The 25,405-nt window shown below is 34.0% G+C and overlaps 1 protein-coding gene across 1 annotated transcript in view; it reads left to right on the top strand.

Moving 5' to 3' along the window:
* Nucleotides 1-24,686, top strand: part of LOC132727940 (zinc finger protein 528-like) — a 31,717-nt gene extending 7,031 nt beyond the window's left edge. The window contains exons 2-11 of the mRNA XM_060713543.1: nt 7,405-8,475; nt 9,175-9,247; nt 13,980-14,188; nt 15,144-15,216; nt 17,803-17,993; nt 18,662-18,734; nt 19,571-19,774; nt 20,750-20,932; nt 22,582-22,701; nt 23,116-24,686. Of these exons, the coding sequence (XP_060569526.1) occupies nt 7,429-8,475; nt 9,175-9,247; nt 13,980-14,188; nt 15,144-15,216; nt 17,803-17,993; nt 18,662-18,734; nt 19,571-19,774; nt 20,750-20,932; nt 22,582-22,701; nt 23,116-23,402 (2,460 nt within the window). The 5' untranslated portion in view covers nt 7,405-7,428 and the 3' untranslated portion in view covers nt 23,403-24,686. The remainder of the gene's footprint in view (nt 1-7,404; nt 8,476-9,174; nt 9,248-13,979; nt 14,189-15,143; nt 15,217-17,802; nt 17,994-18,661; nt 18,735-19,570; nt 19,775-20,749; nt 20,933-22,581; nt 22,702-23,115) is intronic.
* Nucleotides 24,687-25,405: the final 719 nt, after the last annotated feature.

Genomic DNA, 25,405 nt, shown 5'->3' with positions numbered 1-25,405 from the left:
AAGGTCAAGGTCACACTTAGAGCTCATTGAAAAATGCTTGTCCGGAGTAAAACTTCCACGTGTATAGAGGGATTTCAATATTACTTGGCACAAATGTTCACCATTGTGAGGCGGAGTGTCGCACGCAAGATTCAGGTCCTTGCGGCCAAGGTCAAGGTCACACATAGAGGTCAAAGTTCAGATAAAAATATGAAGATGTGTATATGGACCATTTAGTCATCATTTATTGAGGGATTGTAACACAAATGGTCATTATGAAGACTATGGCTGTGATACATATAATTTAGGTCAATATATACAAGGTCAAGGTCACTAAAGATGATGAAATAACCAGATTTTGTCAGGAGCATATCTCCTACACGCATGGAGGGATTTTAATGAAATTTCATAGAAATGTTCACCATTATGAGAAGCCATGTCACGCACATGAACTAGGTCTCTAGGTCAAAGGTCAAGGTCACACTTAGAGCTCATTGAAAAATGCTTGTCCGGAGCAAAACTTCCACATGCATAGAGGGATTTCAATATAACTTGGCACAAATGTTCACCATTGTGAGGCGGAGTGTCAGGCACAAAATTCAGGTTCCTGCAGCCAAGGTCAAGGCCACACATAGAGGTCAAAGTTTAGATAAAAATATGAAGATGTGTATAGGGACGATTTAATCATCATTTATTGAGGGAATGTAACACAAATGGTCATTATCATGACTACAGCTATGACACATGTACTTTAGGTCAATATATGCAAGGTCAAGGTCACTAAAGATGGTGAAATATCCAGATGTTGTTTGGAGCATATCTCCTACATGTATGGAAGAATTTTTATAATACTTTATGGAAATGTTCACCACCATGATATGTATTGCTCCATGCATGATCCAGGTCAAAGGTCAAGGTCACACTTAGAGCTCATTGAAAAACGATTCATAGGGGGATTTCAATAAAACTTGGCACAAATGTTCACCATTGTGAGGCTGAGTGTTGCACGCAAAATTCAGATCCCTTCGACCAAAGTCAAGGTTACACATAGAGGTCAAAGTTCAGATAAAAATTTGAAGATGTGTATAGGGACCATTTAGTCATCATTTATTGATGGATTGTAGCACAAATGGTAACTATCATGACTACAGGTGTGACACATTTAATTTAGGTTAATATTTGCAAGGTCAAGGTCACTGGAGATGATTAAATATCCAGATGTTGTCCGGAGCATATTTTCTACATGCATGGAGAAATTTTAATGTTACTTTATAGAATTGTTCACCACCATGAGATGAGTGCCCTGCACATGAACCAAGTCAAGGTTCATTTAACAACACAGTGCCAAGGATAAAAACATGCTTGCTAGATAACACTTATCCATAATGCCCCCATCTCAATCTAAAGCTTTCGTAAACGGGCGTATTTTGTGACTATGGCACCCTTGTTTCAGTTTAAGTATCTAAACACTCATAATGATTACAATTATTTAATGTATCCAGGTTCTTTTCATCCATTACCACATGTACAAATCCATATATGAATTATGTCCGAAATATTCCAACATTATATGCCTCCTTTTGTTTTTGTCGGCCGCTCTTTGATAGTGTTATAGTTATGGTATAATGAAAAATACATTTAATCCTTAAGTAAAAAGTAAAAATCCTTAAGTAATAAGTAATGTAAATTGTTGAAAGATCAAAACTTGAAAATAAGTTATAATAACAAGTTGTAGATGTTATTGTTTTGTTATTGTAAAAGTTTTACATTACATTGAATTTCGTAATTATGCTGTGAACAAATGATAAGTTTTATATAGAAAGTCTGTATTGTGATATGTATTGCATCGAAACATAAGAATCACAATATGCATCGCATTTTATCAAAGTATGCAATACATATCGTGAATCGCATCGTTTGGAAATGCAAGTATCGTGATATGTATCGTGACAGAAAAAAATGGCAATGCACAACCCTAATAAAATATACCTGTATCGTTTTGTCAGTATCAGTATCGGACCGTTTCATGAAGAACGATATCCAACCCTAGATCTGTGACTAGGGTTGGATATCGTTCTTCACGAAACGGTCCGATACCGATACCGGTACTGACGAAACGATACGGGTATTTTATCGATACTGATACTGATACTTTTACAATACCAACCCCTTTGCTGCAAGTAAAAGAACTGAAGAGATATAACATGTAGTGCTAGAAAATAAATATGTTACATTACTGGTCTGTCTGAATTTTCATGCTGTAAAGTACACTTTTCTTTTGTTGTTTTGTGTTTACTCTTTTTTTTTACAACATTTACACATGTTAACTGTAAAATACTTTTCCTTTTTCATCAAAAGAATATGACATAATTTAAACACAGAAAAATATCTTATGCAGGACAGCGGTCTGCAGCTGAGAAGTCTACAAATTATTGTTTTAATCTTGATATCTCTACATCTGAAAGAATTTAAGACAGTTGGTTATCTATTATTTTCTTAAAGCTATTATTATTACTGTGTAGAAATTTTATTCTGATGCTGATATTTTTTTTTAAATCACATTATTGTTTACTGTAATAAATCAGGGTCTTTCAAATAGATTTGAATGACCCTGAATAAATAAAATCACTGGATTGGTTGGCTTACTTTGGAATTTGGAATTACATGTAATAAATTTTGTAAGATGTTTTTTCAAAGTCACTTATGTTTCCAGTCTGTTCTACTACAACAGCACAAACATATTTTCCACCAGTAATTAACTTAGAAATTTTGAAATACATGTATATGCACAGTCAGCACAGACTGTTTCCATTTTCATGTTAACCTAATATTAGTCCTTGTAGAAGTCATATGCTTTACAAATAATAAGGATTTGGTATTTATTAATATTGAATTTACCTTTCAAATTTAAACATCTTTTATTTTTCAATAGCATGCACTGTTGAACATCTTGCTACAGAAAAAAGGGTATTGTCCTTACCAAATTGCATAATTCCATACTGCTCAAATACGCAAAAATACTAACCAACATTTGCAAAAAAATCCTACAAAACGTAAGTACACTATGTGTAATACACACAAGTTGACCCTTGACAGGTGCATAATAGGCTATTCAAAAGAATATGCCTCCCTTTGATGTTGTTGCTTTATCACCATCAAAGAGCCACCGACATTCACACTTTTTGATTGAAGTTCTGTCAGCATTCTTTTGTTAAGAAAATGTGTACATGTTTAACAATAGTTCAGTGTTACACCAAAAACAAAAGGAGGCATATTTTGTTGGAATATTTCGGCCTCATTTATGTTCAAATCGTAATTCACGTGTGGATTTGTACATGTGGTAATGGATGAAAAGAACCTGGAAACATTAAATATGTATTCATTATGAGTGTTTAGAGACTAAACTAAAAAAAGGATTTAATTATTTTTTAAAAGCATTGTTTGAATAAACAATTGTTATATGTTGGATTAACATTGTCATGACGGCAAAAGCTGTGTGCGATTAGTCCAACTAATTATACTTGTCAAAGAGACACCGAGATAATTTTGGACGGGCGCTGTCTTTTTTCCAAATTAATTAGGCTAGTGTGCGATGTGTTTGGAAAGACTGTGTGCGATGTGCCGATGATCACTCAAGTATTTGATTTGTTTTCTCGTTGTTTCTTTGACATTTAAAACTTACAAACTTTTACCAAAATCAGTTCAAATAATTATATTTTCCTGCCGAGAACAAAAATATTATTATCTTGAACATAAGCGGCACAATACTTATCGCCGCGTCACAAACTTCAACTTTGCCGCAAAGGCCGTACTTGCCGCATGATAATAGTAATTCATAGTTTGTTTTACGTGTTTGTAGGCTGTTTTTTATTTAAAAATCTTCTTATTTTTTTGACATATTGACTATTAAATTATTTTTTTTACAAAATTACAAAAGTATCAAATCCAGTACCGGTATTTTACGAAACGGTATATACCGGTAATTTACGAAGTTACTATTCGGTATAGGACCGATACCGGGAACCGGTGTCCAACCCTATCTGTGACATATTTATGTCATGCTGCAGGGCCTTCCCCAGAAATAAAGTTAAGCGCAACTAAGAGCAGAGGGGGTGGGTGCGGGAGGGGGGATTCCCCCCAATCCGCATGTCGAAATTTTTTGATACCTTACAATGGAATGGTGTATTTTAGTGCATGTTTAGTGGGAGATTAAACAAACCAAAGGTGGTCAGTATTTACATATTTTTATTGTTTTTTTTTCAACAGAAGAACAGAAAACTTAAACAGAAAAACATATTTCAAACATTAATATTTGAATACTACAGACAAGTAATTTGCAGAATTTTACTTGCCCGGACCTACAATTGTACGACTAGGCCAACTCAGACAATTGATTTTGCTGGCCCTGCTAAAGTGTCCCAAATATATCTAACTACCTGTGTTAAAATAGCTTTTGTCTAGCTAAAGATACTTCAGTGAACAGGTTTTATAGTATTGCTAGACCTGTTTGCCAAAGCCAACCCCGTAGCGAAAGTCAACCAGAACCGTTACATTTTTATGTCATGCTGTAATTCAATAAATTTGTGTGATCTGGACAAAAACTATTTTAATACAAGTAGTAAGTTATATTTGGGACCCTTCAGTCTTTATTTTTGAACACAGAATGTTAGATTGATGAAATATTTTCTCAAAGTTTATCAGCGGGTTCACATTTCATAAAATTCCCCGCCATTGCTGCCCTAATTATCACGTGACCAGCGAGAATTGGTTCGGATACTTTTGCATGCCATTTGGTGACACATGACCAAAATGCTATTTTTTAATTGAAAACATGGATTCTGCAATTATGAATAACGGTGTATTTATTCAATAATAGACATTGTACCAAAATCCAGTGTAAGAAATTAGGATTTGAATCCACTAGGCTGGTCGGGCTACTATACTGGAATATTCACTAGCCCAAAAGACATTTCACTAGCATGATTCACTTGTTCAAAACTGGAGTTCTGAAAATACAGTAGTCTGGTCGGGCTTGTTACTTTGAAAACTTGGTAGCCGAGGAGAAATTAAGTAGTCAGGGGCTATAGGACTACTGCTAATTTCGAACACTGAAAATCATGTTGGATTTATATTGTTTTGAGTGATGATTCATAAATTATTTGTTTGTTTTATTTAAATCGTACACTTACTAAAAATAATGTATGGTCTGTTACTAAAAATAGATGCTAGAATTCCAAAAACTTGATGTCCCGCGAGATTTCATTTGAAAGCAGACTCCATATTGGTAAACATTCTCTACATATTTCCCTAACAAATAGTTTGGTACACAATATCATTGAAGTTTCATTTAAAAAACAAAACACAAATTGATTCAAAATTGATTTGTTTATTAAATAGTATTTTTTATTTGACCCAAATTTGATTTATAAGGGAGATTTTAATAGGTTTTATGTAGGGCACATGAACTGCAAAATTTCTTGTAAACTTTGCAAATAGGGTTGACCCATAACTTTACTGTCGCAATGTCAAAATAAAAGCGACATATAAAGTTATGGAAGCTATAACTTATATCATGGGTGAAAAGAATATCATAACTAATTGGAATAGCAGGCAAAAACAAATGATATAATACATAAATTTTGCTTCTTTAGGAAAAGGAAGTTGATATCTGTATAATAATCATAATACATCATTTCATTGTAATGTAACAAAATTAGAGAAATTTGACAGAACTAAATCTATGATATTTCAAAAGGAAGCACTTGCCAAGTGTAAAAAGTCTTTAACCACAAGTACATCCATCAGTGATTGGCTTAAACCACTTTAATGCAGATAATGCGTGACGCCCACTGTACCTGTAAACGGGGCTAATTTTGTTGATGCGAAATTTTTGCTTCGGCACTTATTGATTGACAAACAGTAAAATTTTCATGCATTCATCGCAGTCTTTCCGAAAGACGTCGGACCGTCGGCCCTGACCGGTAAAAAATCAGAAGGTCCGGTAAAAATATATGTATTGACGGCCCGACGGTCCAGTAAAAAATTAAGGTTTTTTATTAAAAACCTTACATTCAACATTTTGCAAAGGCCAATCAAATTCAAAACATATCAAAATATTGTCATTACACAATATAAGCTCATGCAATGCTTGTCAACTGTTATGCATTCTCATAATGCAAACTTTTATGTAACTACGTAAGATAAAAATATCCGGCAACTAGTACAATTAAAAGTCAATAAGTGGCCGCGTAAATTACATAAGCGGCCCACCGCGTAAATTACATAAGCGGCCCTGATGTGAAAGGTCACCGGCTATTAGTTTGTTTACACAGATGAAAGTGTCAGTGTATTAATTGGAACAATTTACGTCTTTAATCCACAGACTTAGAGTAATGCTTAATTACACGTGTGCTCAACTGTTTAGCTATGAAAGATCGTCCAAGATGTTGACAAAAATTAAACTATACTGTGAAGGTACCAAAATCATTGAACAATTAATCTGTCAACTTCACTAAATGACCGATATAAATTTATATAATTCTGTTTACATATGCCAGACTTTTGCTGAAATTTACCCTCTCATTTTGCTAGTATATAGTCTGTATGGAATTAAAGTTTAAATAGCAAAATCCATTGAATACATGTATAACAATATTTATGTTTACATTTTGATTGTGGTAAAAAAAGATAACTTCACTTTGTTGATAATATAATTTTCTTTTTGTACACAAATTTTTTGACTGCTGACTCTTATCAAGTGACTCAAAATGCTATACCAATCAGGTTTTTTTCGGTCCAGTAAAATCATGTTTGGTCCAGTAAAAATTTTCAGTTTACAGGACCTACTGTCCAGTAAAACTCAGAAGTCTTTCGCATAGACTGTCATCGGAAATTATCATGGGTTAAAAAATGATTTCAGACAAATGCATTTCAGAATTTTCATGGGTGAAATACACTAAAACAATCAATTTTTTAAAAGGACTATTGATTGTAGCCGACGTTGATGTGGTTTGATTAGTTTTCATTTTTCTGCGACAATCTGGACAACACTAGCGTGATCTGTAAAAAAACATGTGCAAGTCTTGCAATCAGGCAGCCTAGATGCAACATTGTAGTTGATAAAGTAATAATAAGGGATGTTAACTTAAACAAAATTGTTTATGTTCAAATTTGTTCTTTGATTGAATTTTTGTATTACAATTAGCAAGAGAAAAATAAACCACAAACACACTAAACAGAAATGAACATTAGTAAAATGAAAATAATGAATAATAACAATAAAAATAGTATTTTAATCATAGTTTATAATTTGTTATTAGTGCAGAAAACCTATAGATGTTTGACATCATGCATTTGTTTCTGTGTGAAATGCAAAAATGTCCAAATTGATTAACAAATGATACGTGTATGTGGCTTGAATTTCAGATACGTGAAGTGGGTATTGTGAAAATGGAAGAAACAGCTGTGAGATTAGTCAAACAAGAGCCTTATGATGAGGATGAAGGCCTCTATCCATTCGTTTGTGGTATATGTGGCTATAGATTTAATAGAATTAAGGAGTACTGCAAGCACTTTGATCTGCACAGTGACATGGTAACTGCTGAATTCTTCCATTCTTGTACAAATGGTGATGATGAAGAAGAGGACAATGAAGATACTGCTGTACTAGAAGACCAGTATGATCATTCAGCCAAATTTTATTCATGTGGGGTTTGTAAACAGCAGTTTGCCACCCTTTGTCTAATGCATGATCACTTCTGTGAAAACTACAGCAGTGCAGAATTATACATTGTTGACCCCGAGAAACGACAAGGACTTCCTAGACGAAGAAGATGTGCAGGATCGTTGTTCAGGGGAAGTGTTGCTTTGCCTGAGTTTGGTGAAGTAGTTAAAACTGAAGTGATAGAAGATGATGGAGATGATGATATGGAGTGTGAAAACATTAATGATGAAGACATGGAAGAGAGTTTAGGCGATGCTAGTGAAGGGGCGGACACACCATCAAAATCTCGGGACAGCATTGGAGACAAATCTGAAAGTAGTATAGCTATTCAAAAAATCACAGTTAATTACGGAGATCATTCAGAAACATATGAAATTGGGTTGAATGGGAAAAAATCAGAAAAAAAATCAATTAGAACAGTGAATGTGAAAAAGAAAAATGCTGTTATGAATAAGGCAGCAACAGAATCCGAAGCTGATGAGGATATGTCAGATGAGTTTGATAAAGGGATAGACTCAGAATCGTCAATTAAGAACAAAATTAAAATCTTTACAAAGAGAAAAGGAGAATCAAGGGCAGTTGAGGAAAATATGTTTGAGTCTTATGAGAATGCAGAGAGTTTAAGGGGAAGGAGAAGAGAAAGTGTACCTGTACCTGCTAGCCAAATTAAAGATATGATTGCTCAGGCTCAAATTGTTGGTGAAGAAGAAGGATCAAACACAAAATCTTCTTGCCCAGTCTGTCAAAAGACTGTATTGAGGAGTTACCTTTATGTAAGTACCTTGTTGAACTATTATTCATTAATAGTATGCTTTTCATTCCTTTATAGTGAAAATCAACAGCAAACAAGTTCAACATAATGTAAAAACAATGTCAATGTATGAATATTTGACTATTGATAAACAAGACTTTGAAATAATAGTTAATACAGACAGGTAATGGTATACATACGCAATTGCAAGTTTTGTTCAAGAAATTAAAAAAAAGCACAGTACTAATTTTAGAATATGACCCAATATAAGATAGAGCTAAAAATTCCTAATAGTGATTGAAAATTCCACTCATTTTTGTAATGATGTCACTGTGTTGTACATGTATGTAAGTTAGTCTAAAGCTAGAAGAAGTTTTGTTCTTAATCATATTGGATGTTTTCATTGTTCTTAGATTTCTCAATTGAAAACATTAAAACAATAATTTTCCATGATAAGAATAATAGTTGTACATACATTTTCATAATGCATGACCCAAACGCATTTATTATTACTTTAAGTTTTGAAACGGAAGTAAATTAACATGAATAAATAATAGATACAAAATTATCTTTTCATTAATGCTAGTTTTAAACTACTAGTATGGAGCGTTGTATGATAGTGCAAATTATTTCTTACAGATTGCGTTAACTTACCGGTATATATTTATAAAATTGTTAACAATATTCATTCACTTATTTAGTTATTAAATTTGTATTTTAGCAACATTTCAAAAAAACACACTCAGATGAAGAATTTCCTTGCCATGTCTGTGGAAAGATTTTCTCCAATAAAGGTAAATATCTAATTAAGTTAAAGTTTCTCTAATTTAATGTAATGATTATGTATATATCCTAGATATTGGTGCAGATTACTCCTTAGATCTCTCACAAATGTTTTAAATATTTGTAAATGATCACTGCACAACAGTTACTGTATGTATATATATGTACACATGCATCCATGCCTTTAGAGCTCCACCTGGATATTTTCTATTGGTACCAAGTCTGGCAACATGGATGGCCAGGTCAAGGATATTTTAATCAAAAGTTTTGTATGAATAAAAATTGGAAGTGATTTTTAACCAGTTATTTGAAGGAAAATTTTGTAATAATATTGTTGAATGTGAAAAAGTGGCTGTATAGGGGAACTTTAACAAACAGAACTTTTATCACAAAGTGTTATAGGCTTATCCTTTGGTTTGTGATTTTTAGCTCGACTATACAAAGTATATGGAGAACTGTCCTACTCGCCCCGGCGTCGGCGTCCACGTCCAGATTTTTGATTAAAGTTTTGATGCAGTAAAATATTTTTCACTATAACTTTGTCATTTCTAGAGGTATCAACTTCAAACTTCAATTATATGTTCCTTATCATCAACCACATTTTATGTGACAAGGGTCATAACTTCATTACCAATATTTTCAGATTTATCTCCCCTTGAACATAGAATTTTCCTTAAAAAATACCATTTTTACTGTTACTTCTTTATTTCTTAAGGGATCAACCTCATACTTCAAATATATGTACTTTATCATTATCCCCATCTTATGTGACAAGGTTCATAACTCTAGCACCAATATTTTCAGATTTATCTCCCCTTGAACTTAGAATTTTCCATAAAAAATATTTTTTTTACTGTTACGTATTTATTTCTAAAGGGATCAACTTCATACTTCAAATATATTTACGTTATCATCATCCACATCTTATGTGACAAGGTTCATAACTCTAGCACCAACATTGCAAGAATTATCTCCCCATAAACTTAGATTTTTTACTAGAAAAATGTTTTTTTTTTATTATAACTTTTTTAGCTCGACTTTTCTATGAAAAGGGGAGCTATCCTACTCGCCCCGGCGTCGGCGTCGGCGTCGGCGTTGGCGTCACACCTTGGTTAAGTTTTTCGTACCACCCCACTTTATTTCAGAAGTATTACAAGTATGGCTTTGAAACTTACCATACTTGTTCACCATCATAACCTCCATCTACAGACAAGAGTACATAACTCTGTCAAGGTTTTTGACAGAATTATGGCCCTTTTTTGACTTAGAAAGTGTATTGAGCTTGGTTAAGTTTTTTGTACCACCTCACTTTATTTCAAAACCATTGGAGGTATTGCTTTGAAACTGACCATACTTGTTTACCATCACGACCTTCATCAACAGACAAGAGGACATAACTCTGTCAAGGTTTTTGACAGAATTATGCCCCTTTTTGACTTAGAAAATACATTGAATATGGGTAAAATCCACTTATTGCCTTAACCCTTTGAGATATTGCTTTGAAACTTTTAATGCTATTTCACATCATTACCCCCATCTGTACGCAAGAGAAGGTAACTCTGTCAAGGATTTGTTTTAAAAATTAAGGCCTTTTATCGACTTAGAATCTTGGTTAAGTTTTTAGTACCAGTCCACTTTTTGACTGAACTGTTTGAGATATTAATTTGAAAGTTGGAATACTTGTTTACAATCATGATTCCCAAACATGTCCAGGAGAAGGTAATTCTGTCAAAGATTTTATTTGAATTATGGCCCTTAACTGTCAATGTTTTGTATTATAGGCAAGCACTAAAAAACTTAAAAAATCTAAAAAAATTCATTCCTATCCACTTGTTCACTTTACCATAAATTATGTCATATAAACATTGCTGTAATATTCAAGGGTATCAAACAACTAGTTCACTTTAAAAATACAGAGATTCTTGTATTGCCTTTTACTGCAAAAACTTTTTTTATTGGCAAGCAATAAAAAAGTCGAGCGCGCTGTCTTACGGACAGCTCTTGTTATTAGTCCCCTACCGGTTTACCGGAGGGGACTTTAGGTTTACCCTCCGTCCGTCTGTCCGTCCGTCAGTCCGTCCGTCCACAAAACTGGATCCCGCGATAACGCAAAAAGTACTGAAAATATTTTAATGAAACTTGATATATGGATAGATGGCAGTATGGAGATTATGCATGTCTTTTTCTTTTCTTCCTATGTTGAAAATTCTGGTTGCTATGGCAACAAATAGACTGAAAATATGGCAAATTTTACACATAACCTGGATCCAGTGATAACACAAAAAGTACTGAAAATATGTTTATGAAACTTGACATATGGGTAGATGGCAGTATGGAAATTATGCACATATTTTTTTATCTTCTTATGTTGAAAATTCTGGTTGCTATGGCAACAAATAGACTGAATTTCAAGATTTCTGATTCTAGTTTTAAGTTTTTTCACTATAAGTTCTTTATTTCTTAAGGTATTTTCTTCAAACTTTAAACATAAGTTGCTTGTCATCAACCACATCATATGTGACAAGGTTTACAACTCTAGCACAAAATTTATCAGAATTACCTCCCTTGAACTTAAAATTTTCGTGAAAAAAACATTGTTTTTTTTTTAATAACTTCTTTTTCTGAATGTATCTACTTCAAACTTCATATAAATGTTTCTTATTGTCACTCAACATTTGTGAGTGTTCAATACTCTAGCAAGACTATTTCCAGAATTATGCCCCTTTTGAACTTTTTTTGAGAAATTGGTAATTTTTACTCCAACTTCTTCAATCATGATAGGATTTTAAAAATGTTATATTTTGATAACAGGGATGTTTAAAAAATAACTTTAGAGTGTCCTTCAGTCCGTCTGTCTGTACATAAAAACTGTTTCCTGTGATCACTTTTAAAGAACTTTTTCAACAAATTTACTTAAAATAGGAACCTAAGTGAATGGCCAATGGCCCTTCAGAATGTTGCTTGGGCTCTTATCGGTAGGGGACTTATGGATTGCTTGCAATACTATGATAATTGCTTGTTTTTAAAGGTATCTACCTCTAACTTCAAATACTTATTCCTTATCATCAATTACATTTTATGTGACAATTTTCATAACTCTTGAAGCAATATTTACAGATTTATCTCTCTTTGAACTTAGGATTTTCTTTAAAAAAATAATAACTTCTTTACTTTTTAAGGTATCTACTTCAAACTTCAAATATATATTTCTTATCATTACACAAATGTTGTGTGGCAAGGTCCATAACTCTAACATGACTAATTCTAGAATTATTCCTCTTGATATTGGAACTTTACAAATGTTATTTTTTTATACCCCCGCACAACAAAGTTGTAAGGGGGGTATACTGGAATCAGCTTGTCCGTCCGGCCGTTTTTTTTCTTGTCCGCCCAATAACTTAAGATTCCTTTGACCCTTAGTCTTCATATTTGGCATGGAGGTTAGTCATGATTAGTAGATGACCCCTATTGATTTTGAGGTCACTAGGTCAATGGTCAAGGTCACAGAGGCCTTGACTTCAAAAAGCTTGTCCGCCCAATAACTTAAGATTCCTTTGACCTACAGTCGTCATATTTGGCATGGAGGTTAGTCATGATAAGTAGATGACCCCTATTGATTTTGAGGTCACCAGGTCAAAGGTCAAGGTCACAGGGGCCTTGACTTCAAAAAAGCTTGTCCGCCCAATAACTTTAGATTCCTTTGACCTACAGTCTTCATATTTGGCATGGAGGTTAGTCATGATTAGTAGACGACCCCTATTGATTTTGAGGTCACCAGGTCAAAGGTCAAGGTCACAGGGGCCTTGACTTCAAAAAGCTTGTCCGCCCAATAACTTAAGATTCCTTTGACCCACAGTCTTCATATTTGGCATGGAGGTTAGTCATTATTAGTAGATGACCCCTATTGATTTTGAGGTCACCAGGTCAAAGGTCAAGGTCACAGGGGCCTTGACTTCAAAAAAGCTCGTCCGCCCAATAACTTAAGATTCCTTTGACCCACAGTCTTCATATTTGGCATGGAGGTTAGTCATGATTAGTAGATGACCCCTATTGATTTTGAGGTCACCAGGTCAAAGGTCACAGGGACTTTGACTTCAAAAAGTTTGTCTGCCCAATAACTTAAGATTCCTTTGACCCACAGTCTTCATATTTGGCATGGATGTTGATCATGACTTTAAGATGACCCCTATTGATTTTGAGGTCACTGGGTCAAAGGTCAAGGTCACAGGGACCTTGACAAAAAAAAGCTTTTCTTCTCAATTGCTAAAGAATGTCCTGTCTGCAATGTATTGATTTTGACATTTGCACATTTGCACATTTGAAGCATGAAGAATACATTACTTAGCAATGCACTGGCTTTATTAAGTAACCTCAGATTTGGCAGGGAGTATGTCCTTGAGCTCTAAATGGCCACTGTTGATTCTGACAAAGTGGTATGCGGGGGTATTCACGCCATGATAGTGGCAGTTCTAGTTACTATAACTTAATACATAATTATGCATAATTGATTTTTCTTTCATAGTTTTGTCCTCCTTACTGCGTCCAGTATTTTATTAGTCGAGCTTCGCTGTCTCCTGTGACAGCTCTTGTTTACCTCCTTTTTTGCGGAATTTTGCTAATATATTATAGAAAGGAATAGTAAAAGTTTGGTTTTGTAACAATTTCTGACAATTGTAACAAATGCTTCAAGTGATAAATATCACTGTGACCCAATGATATCATTGATGTTGTTTATTATTTCAGGATATCGTACAGATCATATTAGGTTCTTTCATGAGGGTATAAAAAAGATTCGCAATGATGGAGGACTAGGTTTTAAGGTTGGAAGACATGTCAAAGCTGAATCTCGGGCCATTTTAGAAAAAGCTGTTCTTGTTGGTGAAGAAGACGGTAACAATACGAAAGTAGAATGTCCAGTGTGTAAAAAAGTACTACTAAGGCATTATTTAGTGGTAAGAAATTTAGTAAATGCAAGGAAAATCAGTTTTTGCTCAGACTGCTTAAAAATATCTTTAATGTCAGTACCAATGCTTTCGGCCCCTCTAAAAAAGTCTTATTTAAGCTTATATGGACACACCTTATGCAAAACGCTGCTAAAATGCAGAAAAAAAGCTGTTAAAATGCAGTCAAAAAGCTGTTAAAAAGCTGCTAAAACTGTCGGAAAAAAGCTGAAAAATGCAAACAAGAAGAGCACTGCTAGAAGTTAAGCTTTAAAATATGGAGGCAAACGTCTGCTAAAAATGCTGACAGCCATTCTGTTTTACCTGTTTCATATTAATAGGGCGTCCGTGGCCAAGTGGTTAAGGTCGTTGACTTCAAACCACTTGCCCCTCACGGCTGTGGGGTTCGAATCCTGAAAGGGACTTTGGATTCTATTATGTGAGGAAGCTATCCAGCAAGCTTACGGAACGTCAGTGGTTCTACTCAGGTGCCTGTTTGTGCCTGAAATAATGCTCGGAAGGGCACCTGAGGTCTTCCTCCACCCGTAATGCTGGAACGTCGCGATATGACCTATAGTATACTGTGTCGATGTGATGTAAAACCCAAAACAAACAAACATATTTATTAAAAAAAATCATATTGTCTACTCAAAAACAGTTTCTGTGCCTTAGGAATAAGTAACCAACATAAGCTTATTACATGTATCTATTGTCAGTTATAAGAACTCGAGACTTTACTGTGTTCATTTTAATGGTATTGTCTTAAAGAAGAAGATTTTTTACACCTGTATAGATTCAATTGAAGTTTTATCAGTTCTGCTTTAAAGTAAAAGAAATAGAAGGATTTAGATTTTTTATGATTGTAAGCTTATGTGAATGTCCCTATTTCAGTTACAATTTACAAAAATATAGGTGAAAAGATTTTTACTACAAATTACCATGTTGCTATATTTAAATATGTTTACAGAAACATCACCAGAAGTTACATTCTGATAAAAAGTATCCATGTGACCAGTGTGATAAAGTGTTCCCATACAATGGTATGTATTTCCTATAACTGGTAAATTGTAACCAGTGGTGTATGTTTTTTAATCACTCAATATAGGTACTACTTCGAAATACAGTAGAAACCCTACTTAAGACCACCCCGGAATTAAGACCACTCCGCTATTAAGACCAGTTTTTAAAAGAACGGAATTTTCTGTTCTTTATGTCAATGGTTACATGATTCAGAATTAAGACCACCTCGCTTATCCACTTTTAAGACCACCAAATTCAGTCCCAATTCTTTGTTATGTTCTTTATTTGACCTCACTATTGAGACCACTGATATTAAAATCACGAGACCACTGATATAAAAATCCTAGATCTTCAACATGTTGTTATGTTGTTATTATATGCTTGATTGCTCTTAGGCATGACACTTGATTACACAAGGTGTCAAAAACTGTTATTTAATGAAATAAGGTGTATATTTTAGAGTGGTTTAATGTTGATTTAAGCATATTTATTTTGTGAAGGAATAATGTATTGTATGATATGTGAATAATATACATCATATGATAATTAATACTGAAATCAGAACAAAGAGAATTTAATATCAAATTTCTTCAGAAATATGTTTTCTTCCCATGAGATGTAAGATTATAACATACTTTTATATTGTATTTGCAGTTTAAGATACATATTGTTTGTTCATACAAAATGACTAAAATAGACCATGGTCAAAAAGTATGTAAGCAGTGATAAGAATATCCACAATTAAGACCACCCAGCAATTAAGACCACTTTGGTCCAGTCCCGATGCTGGTCTTAATTTAGGGTTTTTACTGTAGTTGAAAAAGATGTAGTTTAAGGCTATACCTCAGATATTGTTGGTTTAAAATAGAAATATGATTATTACATTGTGTTGAGGGGTCTATACTGGATGTCAGTCCATTCATTCTTTTCCACAATGTTCATTTTAAATCCGATGTTAGCAACTGTGCTGGCTCAATTTCAGGGTTATCTGCAAGGTCAAATTTGAAACAATGTCATGTTTTCACAATAAATTCAATTCTCCTTCAAGGACTTGCTTCAAATTTAGTTCAAATGTTCACTTTTAAAAATAATGATAAATGGACCTACATTAAATCCCGTGTCAAATTGATAAAAATGATTGTAGTTCTAGTTGGTTTTTCATCAAGTTCTATACTGTATTGATAAACATCTTTATTTTTAGCTTGATGGTAGAATATAAATTGTCTCCATCTTTTTAAGGCCCTATTTGAATTTTCATATTTATACCCCAGCACAACAAAGTTGTAAGGGGGGTATACTGGGATCAGCTTGTCCGTCCGGTTGTCCGTCGGTTTTTTCTTGTCCGCCCAATAACTTAAGATTCCTTTGACCCTTAGTCTTCATATTTGGCATGGAGGTTAGTCATGATTAGTAGATGACCCTTATTGATTTTTAGGTCACTAGGTCAAAGGTCAAGGTCACAGGGGCTTTGAATACAAAAAGCTTGTCCGCCCAATAACTTAAGATTCTTTTGACCTACAGTCATCATATTTGGGATGGAGGTTAGTCATGGTAAGTCGATGACCCCTATTGATTTTGAGGTCACCAGGTCAAGGTCACAGGGGCCTTGACTTCAAAAAGCTTGTCCGCCCAATAACTTAAGATTCCTCTGACCCACAGTCTTCATATTTGGCATGGAGGTTAGTCATGATCAGTAGATGACCCCTATTGAGTTTGAGGTCACCAGGTCAAAGGTCAAGGTCACAGGGGCCTTGACTTAAAAAAAAACTTGTCCGCCCTAAAATTTAAGATTCCTTTGACCCTCAGTCTTCATATTTGGCATGGAGGTTAGTCATGATTAGTAGATGACCCCTATTGATTTGAGGTCAAAGGTCAAGGTCACAGGGGCCTTGACTCCAAAAAGCTTGTCCGCCCAATAACTTAAGATTCCTTTGACCTACAGTCTTCATATTTGGAATGGAGGTTAGTCATGACTAGTAGATGACCCCTTTTGATTTTGAGGTCAAAGGTCAAGGTCACAGGGGCCTTGACTTCAAAAAGCTTGTCCGCCCAATAACTTAAGATTCCTTTGACCCACAGTCTTCATATTTAGAATGGAGGTTATTCATGATTAGTAGATGATCCCTATTGATTTTGAGGTCACCAGGTCAAAGGTCAAGGTTACAGGGACTTTGACTTCAAAAGTTTGTCTGCCCAATAACTTTAGATTCCTTTGGACCCACAGTCTTCATTTTTGGCATGGATGTTGATCATGATTAGTAAATGACCCCTTTTGATTTGGAGGTCACTGGGTCAAAGGTCGAGGTCACAGGGACCTTGACAAAAAAGCTTTTCTTCTAAATTGTTAAAGAATATCCTGTCCACAATGTATTGATTTTGACATTTTCACGTTTGAAGCATGAAGAATACATAACTTAGCAATGTACTGGCTTAGTAATCTCAGATTTGGCAGGGAGGTTGTCCTTGAGCTCTAAATGGCCACTGTTGATTCTGACAAAGTGGTATGCGGGGTATTCACGCCATGATAGTGGCAGTTCTAGTTTGATTCATATTTGTGTATAGGTGATTGCCTGTAAGATTGAACAAAAGTTTATGTAATAATTCAGGTTATTTAGCCGATCATAAGAGATATGTTCATCAAGGGAAGAAAAAGAAGTCACAGTTAACACGATATGCAAAGGAGGCTGACATTATAGCTCTCTGTGACTCAGCACAGCCTGTTGCCAGGAAGAGAGGGGAAAAACCAAAAGTTGTCTGCCCTAAATGTGACAAGACAATTCAACAGGAGTATTTAGCAGTAAGTGTTGAGTTTTGTTTCATATTTCATATAAGAAAAAACATGGATACATGGTTTTATAGTTAAAAGGGCAATTTCTACATTGTTACCAGTTGTACCAATAGGAAGGCTGCAATGCCTATTGTGGTGAATCGTTTCATTTTATGCCGCTGCAGCATCTGTGATGTGGTGGATACAGCAGTTGATTACTATGAAAATTTGTGTGTTTGTTAATATAAAAATATAGATTATTCAGTATCTTCAAAAAATTTCTTCTCAAAAACTACAAGTCTGATTACAACCAAACTTGGCAGAATTGAACCTTTAATGAATAACTTCCAAAGTTCAAATAATTTGATAATGTGCAGAAATCTGGTTGACATGGCAACAAATGGCAACAAAAAGTAATAACAGGGAAATAAATAACAATAATAACAGTTTATTCTACATTAACATAAGGCACTTAGTGCTGTATAATACATGGGCATTGCATTTTTCAGATATGTGTCCTTGTTCATATAATTAGTAAAGCAACAAATTTATAATAAAGGCTGCAGTCTGTAATATCCACTGGTGTATCTTACTAAATGCATCTGTAATTGTTTAACAAAGCCACTGTTAAGTTATAATAGATGACACAGGTGTGCAAAAGAATTCATATCTTACACATACTTTTTATTTTCTTATAGAAACATTTACGAGCTGCCCACTCTGATGAACAATATCCATGTGACATTTGTAAAAAGACTTATTCATGTAAAAGTAAGTTTAACTTTAAAAGTTACATTATTACATAAATCATTTGTTCAACTGATGGTGATGATAATTTGTTTTACTGGTGTTGGTTTGCTCTAACATTATTTGGTATGGGTATCTTAGGCTTAGTGGTAAAAGTTTGTTGGATTTGAAGCACTTGTCACTCACCGCTGTTCCTTTGAATCCTGCAAAGATATTAATTTCTTTTATATATGAGAAAGTAATCCAGGTAGCTTGCTGAACATTGGTTGATCTACTCTGGTGCCTGCTTACAACTGAAATAATGCACCCGAAGTCCTCTTCCAGTAATGCAGTTCATTGATGACACCCTTCAAGGATGATTTGTTTTAGTGATAAATAGCTTCAACATTACATATTTAAACTTGAATGTGAAGAAAGCATGCAGCTTGTTTCAACCACTCTCTAGACTTCTTCCTTGAATTTACCAGTGCTGGTGTTTCTTGTGGAAACATAATTGTGCTGCCAGTAAGACTTGAAACAATGATCCCTAACCGCTGTGGCTTTGAAACCCAATAAGGACTTTTGATTCTTTCATGTGAGGAAGCTCTGCAGCTAGCTTATGGAATGTTGATGGTTCTACTCGGGTATGAGTTTGTGCCTGAAATAATGTACAGAAGGGCAGCTGAGGTCTTTCTCTACCAATCAAGCTGGAAAGTAGCCATAAGACCTATTCTGTGTTATTGCAATCTGTGTTATTGTGACGTAAAACCTAACCTAAAAAAACAAACTTTTTTGTGTTATTATATGACCTTGATATTTGTATAACTCTAGATGTTTTCATATTTAACATAATATAACATTTAAGCATTATTATACAACAGGGTTTTTATATGAGCATCAGAAGTATGTACATATGGAAAAGGACACAGAGTGTGAAATCTGCCAAAAACTTTTCAAAGGATTTGCTGCCAAAGAGAAGCACAAAAGGTTGATACATACAGACAATAAACCGTTCCAGTGCGAAAAATGTGGGAGCGCATTTAGGACAAGTTTTGAATGTAAACGGCATATGTCACAACATGAAGGTATATTTTTACATGACACTTTCCACCCTTAATTTCTTTAATTGACTTGTCCGTCTTTCAATGTGGGCAAAACCCATTTAACATTTGAAGGGAAAATAGAAGTGCTGAATATTGACCAGTGCAGACCATCATCAGACATCACAGATGTGCCAGCTGATCTTTGTTTGTGCTGGTTGCATGAATAAATTAAGCTCCTGCCAGTACGCTAAGTGTTAATTAGTACTCGCCAACTTTTTTAAGCCAATCACCGACGAGGATTTTTCAAATTTTCAGGTTTCAAAGCTTAATAAGACAGATTTTATATAAACTGGACGTTTTATTTTATAAAACGAAAGTGGGCGGAGCTAAGTTTCGAAGAGCGCTAAAGTGAAATGTACACATGTGCAGAGATCTTGAAGTTTACGCCTTCTAATCAATATTTATGTATCATGTTTTTTTCGTACACGCACATGTATATCGTCACTACGGCATAGAATTAAAAGGTTTAAAAATAAAGAAATAAGAGGTTCATTGAAATGAAAATAGGCAAAATAACAGTAAAAATGTTTTATTTCTTATGGAACCAGTATCATTTTATAATTTCCAAATAAAAAGTTCACTTATTCCAACAAAGTATTATGTAATATTTCCTACTTTTTATGTATCTAGGACACCACTCTCACCACTGATTTAAAAATCATTTGAGATTAGTAGCATGTCACTTGTGGAGACATTGTTATTTTACTGGTTTGTTATCCAGGAAAGCCTGTTTGGTTGCCTGGCCACCAAGATATAACCAAAATGATTGAAATCTGCATGGAAACAAAACAAACAAGTTAAAAATAGAATCTGACTATAATTACTTTTCTTAATAAGGCAAACTGTTGAATGATATTCTTCTTGTCAGAGTTACCCCTTTGAACAAGTAAGGATCTTTATCAGGAATGAAATAAAGAGAAGTTTATCTAATTGGATATATTTGTTTATGTAATTCAGATATTAATCTTTTCCCGTACCAATGTCCGAAATGTGAGAGACGTTTTAAATCTCAGAAGTCAATGTTGAGTCACGAGAGATCGGTACACAGGAGAGTGGGACGACTTCAGTGTAAATGGCCAGGATGTAATAGAATCCTCAATGATAAAGCTACGTTCAGGAAACATTATTGTATTCATACAGGTACATTTAGAAGTTAACATTGATTATGGCTATATTAATATAGAATCTGATTTAGATTAAATGTCCCTGCTCCGAGTTATTTGGAACATACAGTGGTTTGTTTTTCTGTCATATAACCGCCTCGGTGGTCGAGGGGTTAGAGTTGATATTCTTGTTTCTGCCCTGTCTTCCTGTAAGCAAATGGCCAATAAGTTAAGAGTCTCCTTACTTGGACACAACTTTTTAACAATTTCTGGTTGTGGAGAAATTGAACATTTTGAGTTTTATTAGTCCCCTACCGGTTTAACCGGAGGGGACTTTAGGTTTACCCTCCGTCCGTCTGTCCGTCTGTCTGTCTGTCCGTCTGTCTGTCTGTCTGTCAGTCTGTCAGTCCGTCAGTCCACAAAACTGGATCCCGCGATAACGCAAAAAGTACTGAAAATATTTTTATGAAACTTGATATATGGATAGATGGCAGTATGGAGATTATGCACGTCTTTTTTTTTTCTTCCTATGTTGAAAATTCTGGTTGCTATGGCAACAAATAGTCTGAAAATATGGCAAATTTAACACATAAACTGGATCCAGTGATAACTCAAAAAGTACTGAAAATATTTTTATGAAACTTGAAATATGGGTAGATGGCAGTCTGGAGGTTATGCACACCTTTTTCTTTTTTTCTTATGTTGAAAATTCTGGTTGCTATGGCAACAAATAGCCTGAATTTCAAGATTTCTGATTTAAATTTTTCAGATTTTTCACTATACCGGTATGTTCTTTATTTCTTAAGGTGTTTACTTCAAACTTTAAATATAAGTTTCTGGTCATCAACCACATCATATGTGACAAGGTTTATAACTCTAGCACAAAAAATATCAGTATTACCTCCCTTGAACTTAGATTTTTTAGGGGAAAAAATGTTGTCTTTTTTAAATAACTTCTTTATTTCCTAATGTATCTACTTCAAACTTCATATATATGTTTCTTATTATCACTCGACATTTTTGAGAAGGTTAAATACTCTAGCAAGACTATTTCCAGAATTATGTCCCCCTTGAACTTAGATTTTTTTCGAGATACTGGTATTTTCACTCCAACTTCTTCATTCCTTATAGGATTTACTTTAAAATCACACATCGTAATAATATGACAAGGTTGTATAAACATAATTTCCTTACTAAGCATGGAAACTTAACACATTACTGTGATATAGACAAAGTTATTTTATTATGTTTTGTGGTCGATATTTTCAAATACAGACTTCATCCTCAAATTCATTATAAATGGCAATACACAGGAGTGTATGACAATTAAAGAACTTTTTGAGGGACCGGTAGGGGACTACTGTATTGCCCGCAATACTATCAAATGCTTGTTTGTTAAAAGAGTAATGGTTATATCAATGAAAATAGTATTCACTGAGTGATGTGTGTAAAATAACATTCCATTCAGATCATATGATCTGATATGATCTGATGATATGAGATCATATGATTTTGCCTCTCAGACGAGGAAGTTTCATAAGTAAGGAATATTAACATTACAAAGATACAGTTTTGACTGTTCTCAAATTTTAAGGTGAACAGAAAAAAATATGAGAGTTGTATCATTACATTAAACACATTGGCACTATATGATTTGCTGTATATGATATATGTATTTTGTTTTAGGAGAAAAACCAAACAAGTGTCCTGTATGTGATAAAGGTTTTATTCAACGTGTCGCACTTAAATATCACCTCAAAACAAAACACAACAGTGAGGAGAAGATGCCACCTGGAAGATCACCTGGTTTGTATTTTCATATTTTATTAATTCTTTTTCTGGATTTTGTTGATTTTCTGGATTGTAAGCAAGAAATGAGAACTATTAACCATCCTTTTATTCGCTCCCAAGGCAGGACATATGTATATACCTGGACTTAACAAATCTGTTTTCTTATGGGTACTATGGGTATAGAACATTTCATTTGTTTGTGAGACATATTACCCAGATGTATTACTTGATCTATATAAAGAAAATGCATCAGTTATATTTCCCAGATTTTGTTTTGTTATGATAAATAATTGTCAGATGACCTTTGTGATGTGTAGCCTAAAATGTTAAAATTTCAGTACCATTTTCTCAGAACACAATATTTCTGTATTGTTACCACTGAGGCGAATGCATTAATTTGAAGACATTTTGTTTATTTCATTGATACAGCTTGCGGTGACAATAGGGTAAAACATCCAGATATACAATTGTTCCGAGAGGCCCAGCCTGTGCCACTAGATCCGGATGAGTATGTAGAGGAGTACACAGAAGTTCCGATGGAGAGTCTAGTTCAGGGTACCGAAGTTCAACAGGTTAACCTCTCTGATGCTTCCATCGTGTCAGATTTGATTGAGATTGCCCAGTCAAGTGAGGGCGGAACAGTACCGGCGGCATTACAGCACGTGTTTGATGGAGTTGATGGAGAGAATAGAACTATTGTTATATACTATCAATGATTACTAGTTAGCCTTTATAATGAATTTTTCAATGTTATGCATTGGAAGATAATATTTGTATCAAAACTGTTATTGCTTGTTGGTTTATTATGAGTTTTTCTAGCATTTTTTTTTTTTTTTTTTTTTTTGTCAATAGTTCATTTCTTCTGTACTGTTTTATAGTGTAAGATTTGTCAGCAATCAAAAAGATACCTGGGAGATGATTTGTATGGTATTATTATGACACAAAAAAGATTTATAGATAGAGTTTCAAAGGTACACACGTCCTTTTCACGCCAGTTTATTTTACTTGACTTTGTTATGGAAAGATAAAAGAAATGAATGTAATAATAATGATTTTACTATTTGTTTGTACATCTAACTTGAATCTTTTCTGACTACACGTAATATATATTAATCATAACTTTACCGAACTAGAAAAAAAAATGTTGTTATTCATTAAAATACTCTATATTTATTTAAATCTCTGAGTATACAGGTTATGATTTATAAACAAGTGAAACTTTACTAGTTTCTGGGGCATAATGTGTCTTTAAATTTTTAATCAAATGGTGTTTATATTCATACAAAACTGAGAAGCATTATTAAACCTACTGTGCAAATGACATTAATTTTCTTTTAAAGTCAAAGATTTGGAATTACAACTGCCATTTACCTTGTCATTTTACATGTGGCATTAAGTGTTTGCATTTTAGCTAAGTTTTTGTTAAACTTTGTGACATAATTTATTTCATAAATAAAGACTGAATGTTAAAATGAAATATTTGTAAATCATCTGAACATATACATTTGTATTTATTAAAATGCTATGCCGATTGTAACTGTTTTTATGTTATATATAGAAACCCAGTTGATATTTGATGATTCTGTGGAAAATATAGGTTATTTGTAAATATTTGTTACTGCAATACGTGTTACTGTTGTTTATAGGAAGAAATTTGAGGCAAATAACATGTTATTTTTATCAAATTTTGTTGAAACGAACATCTATTTAAATACACAGTCAATTTTCTAGCTTATAGATTGCCAGTGTTTGTATCAGAAATGGTGTTTTGTAAACACTATATTGACGTCAATGTACTGTAATTTCAAAAAAGTACCTTAGTGCAATAACAGGTTAAGTACTTCTAAATTTAATAGGAGTTAACCAGTTATTGAACTAAGGTGATGATTTGTACATGTAAAGAAGTTTTATTGCAGCAGGTTTACAGATGTATTCATGATCTTCTTTTCATTGTTTTAAGATAATAATATTGCAACCTAATAAATGTTATTTATATGGTAGACATAGTTTTGTTATTCTTATGCCCAAACAATGCGGCCTGAATTGATGGAACTGTCTCCCTGTTGTCCAGTATATTATTTTCTCTGCTTTATCTCCGCAGCATCTGAGTGGCGGCATGGCCGATTTGTTAATGAAGGGGCAAGCCGTTGTTTCCTTGAGTAAGGAACATTCATTGCTTAGTACTGGTTGGTTCCAGGAACGGATGCGAGTGTTTAAATAAGTTAATAGCTTCCAACAATCGAACTAAAATAAATTGGTTTATACTAAACATTTTGTTAGATTTTCGTTTATTGGTGATCATTTTAATACCTTGTTATGTATTGTCTGTATGTTGTCCTTCCAATACAATCTTGCACGGGCATGATCTGCACAGTCACAAAAAAAACGGGAAGTGATTCTCACAAACATGGCTGTGCATTGCACAGTTTTGTCTGGTACAATCTTGTCAACAGCCACGTGACTGTTTGGAATGACACCCATCAAGCCTAGTGCAAATCATTTTCATGTTTCGTTTAGATTAAAACTTGAGTGATGACTTTCATGCGCCTGCAGCAAAGTTTATACACTGGTATTATCTACACAGAAAAATTTGGAGGAGGGAGTCAAAACTGGATTTCCTTCAAAATCTTTCAGATTTATTGCCCTTTGCCAGAGCATATTCAATGAATGATACGTTACGTATGTCAGTTCAAATTCAACAACTGAATTACAAGAGCAT

This window comes from Ruditapes philippinarum, unplaced genomic scaffold, assembly GCF_026571515.1.
Source record: "Ruditapes philippinarum isolate M1 unplaced genomic scaffold, ASM2657151v2 ctg5435_1_1_1_1, whole genome shotgun sequence".
In the NCBI taxonomy this organism is placed as follows: domain Eukaryota; kingdom Metazoa; phylum Mollusca; class Bivalvia; order Venerida; family Veneridae; genus Ruditapes; species Ruditapes philippinarum.
Note: the sequence above shows the minus strand (reverse complement) of the source record. Positions and strands in the feature narration are given on the sequence as shown.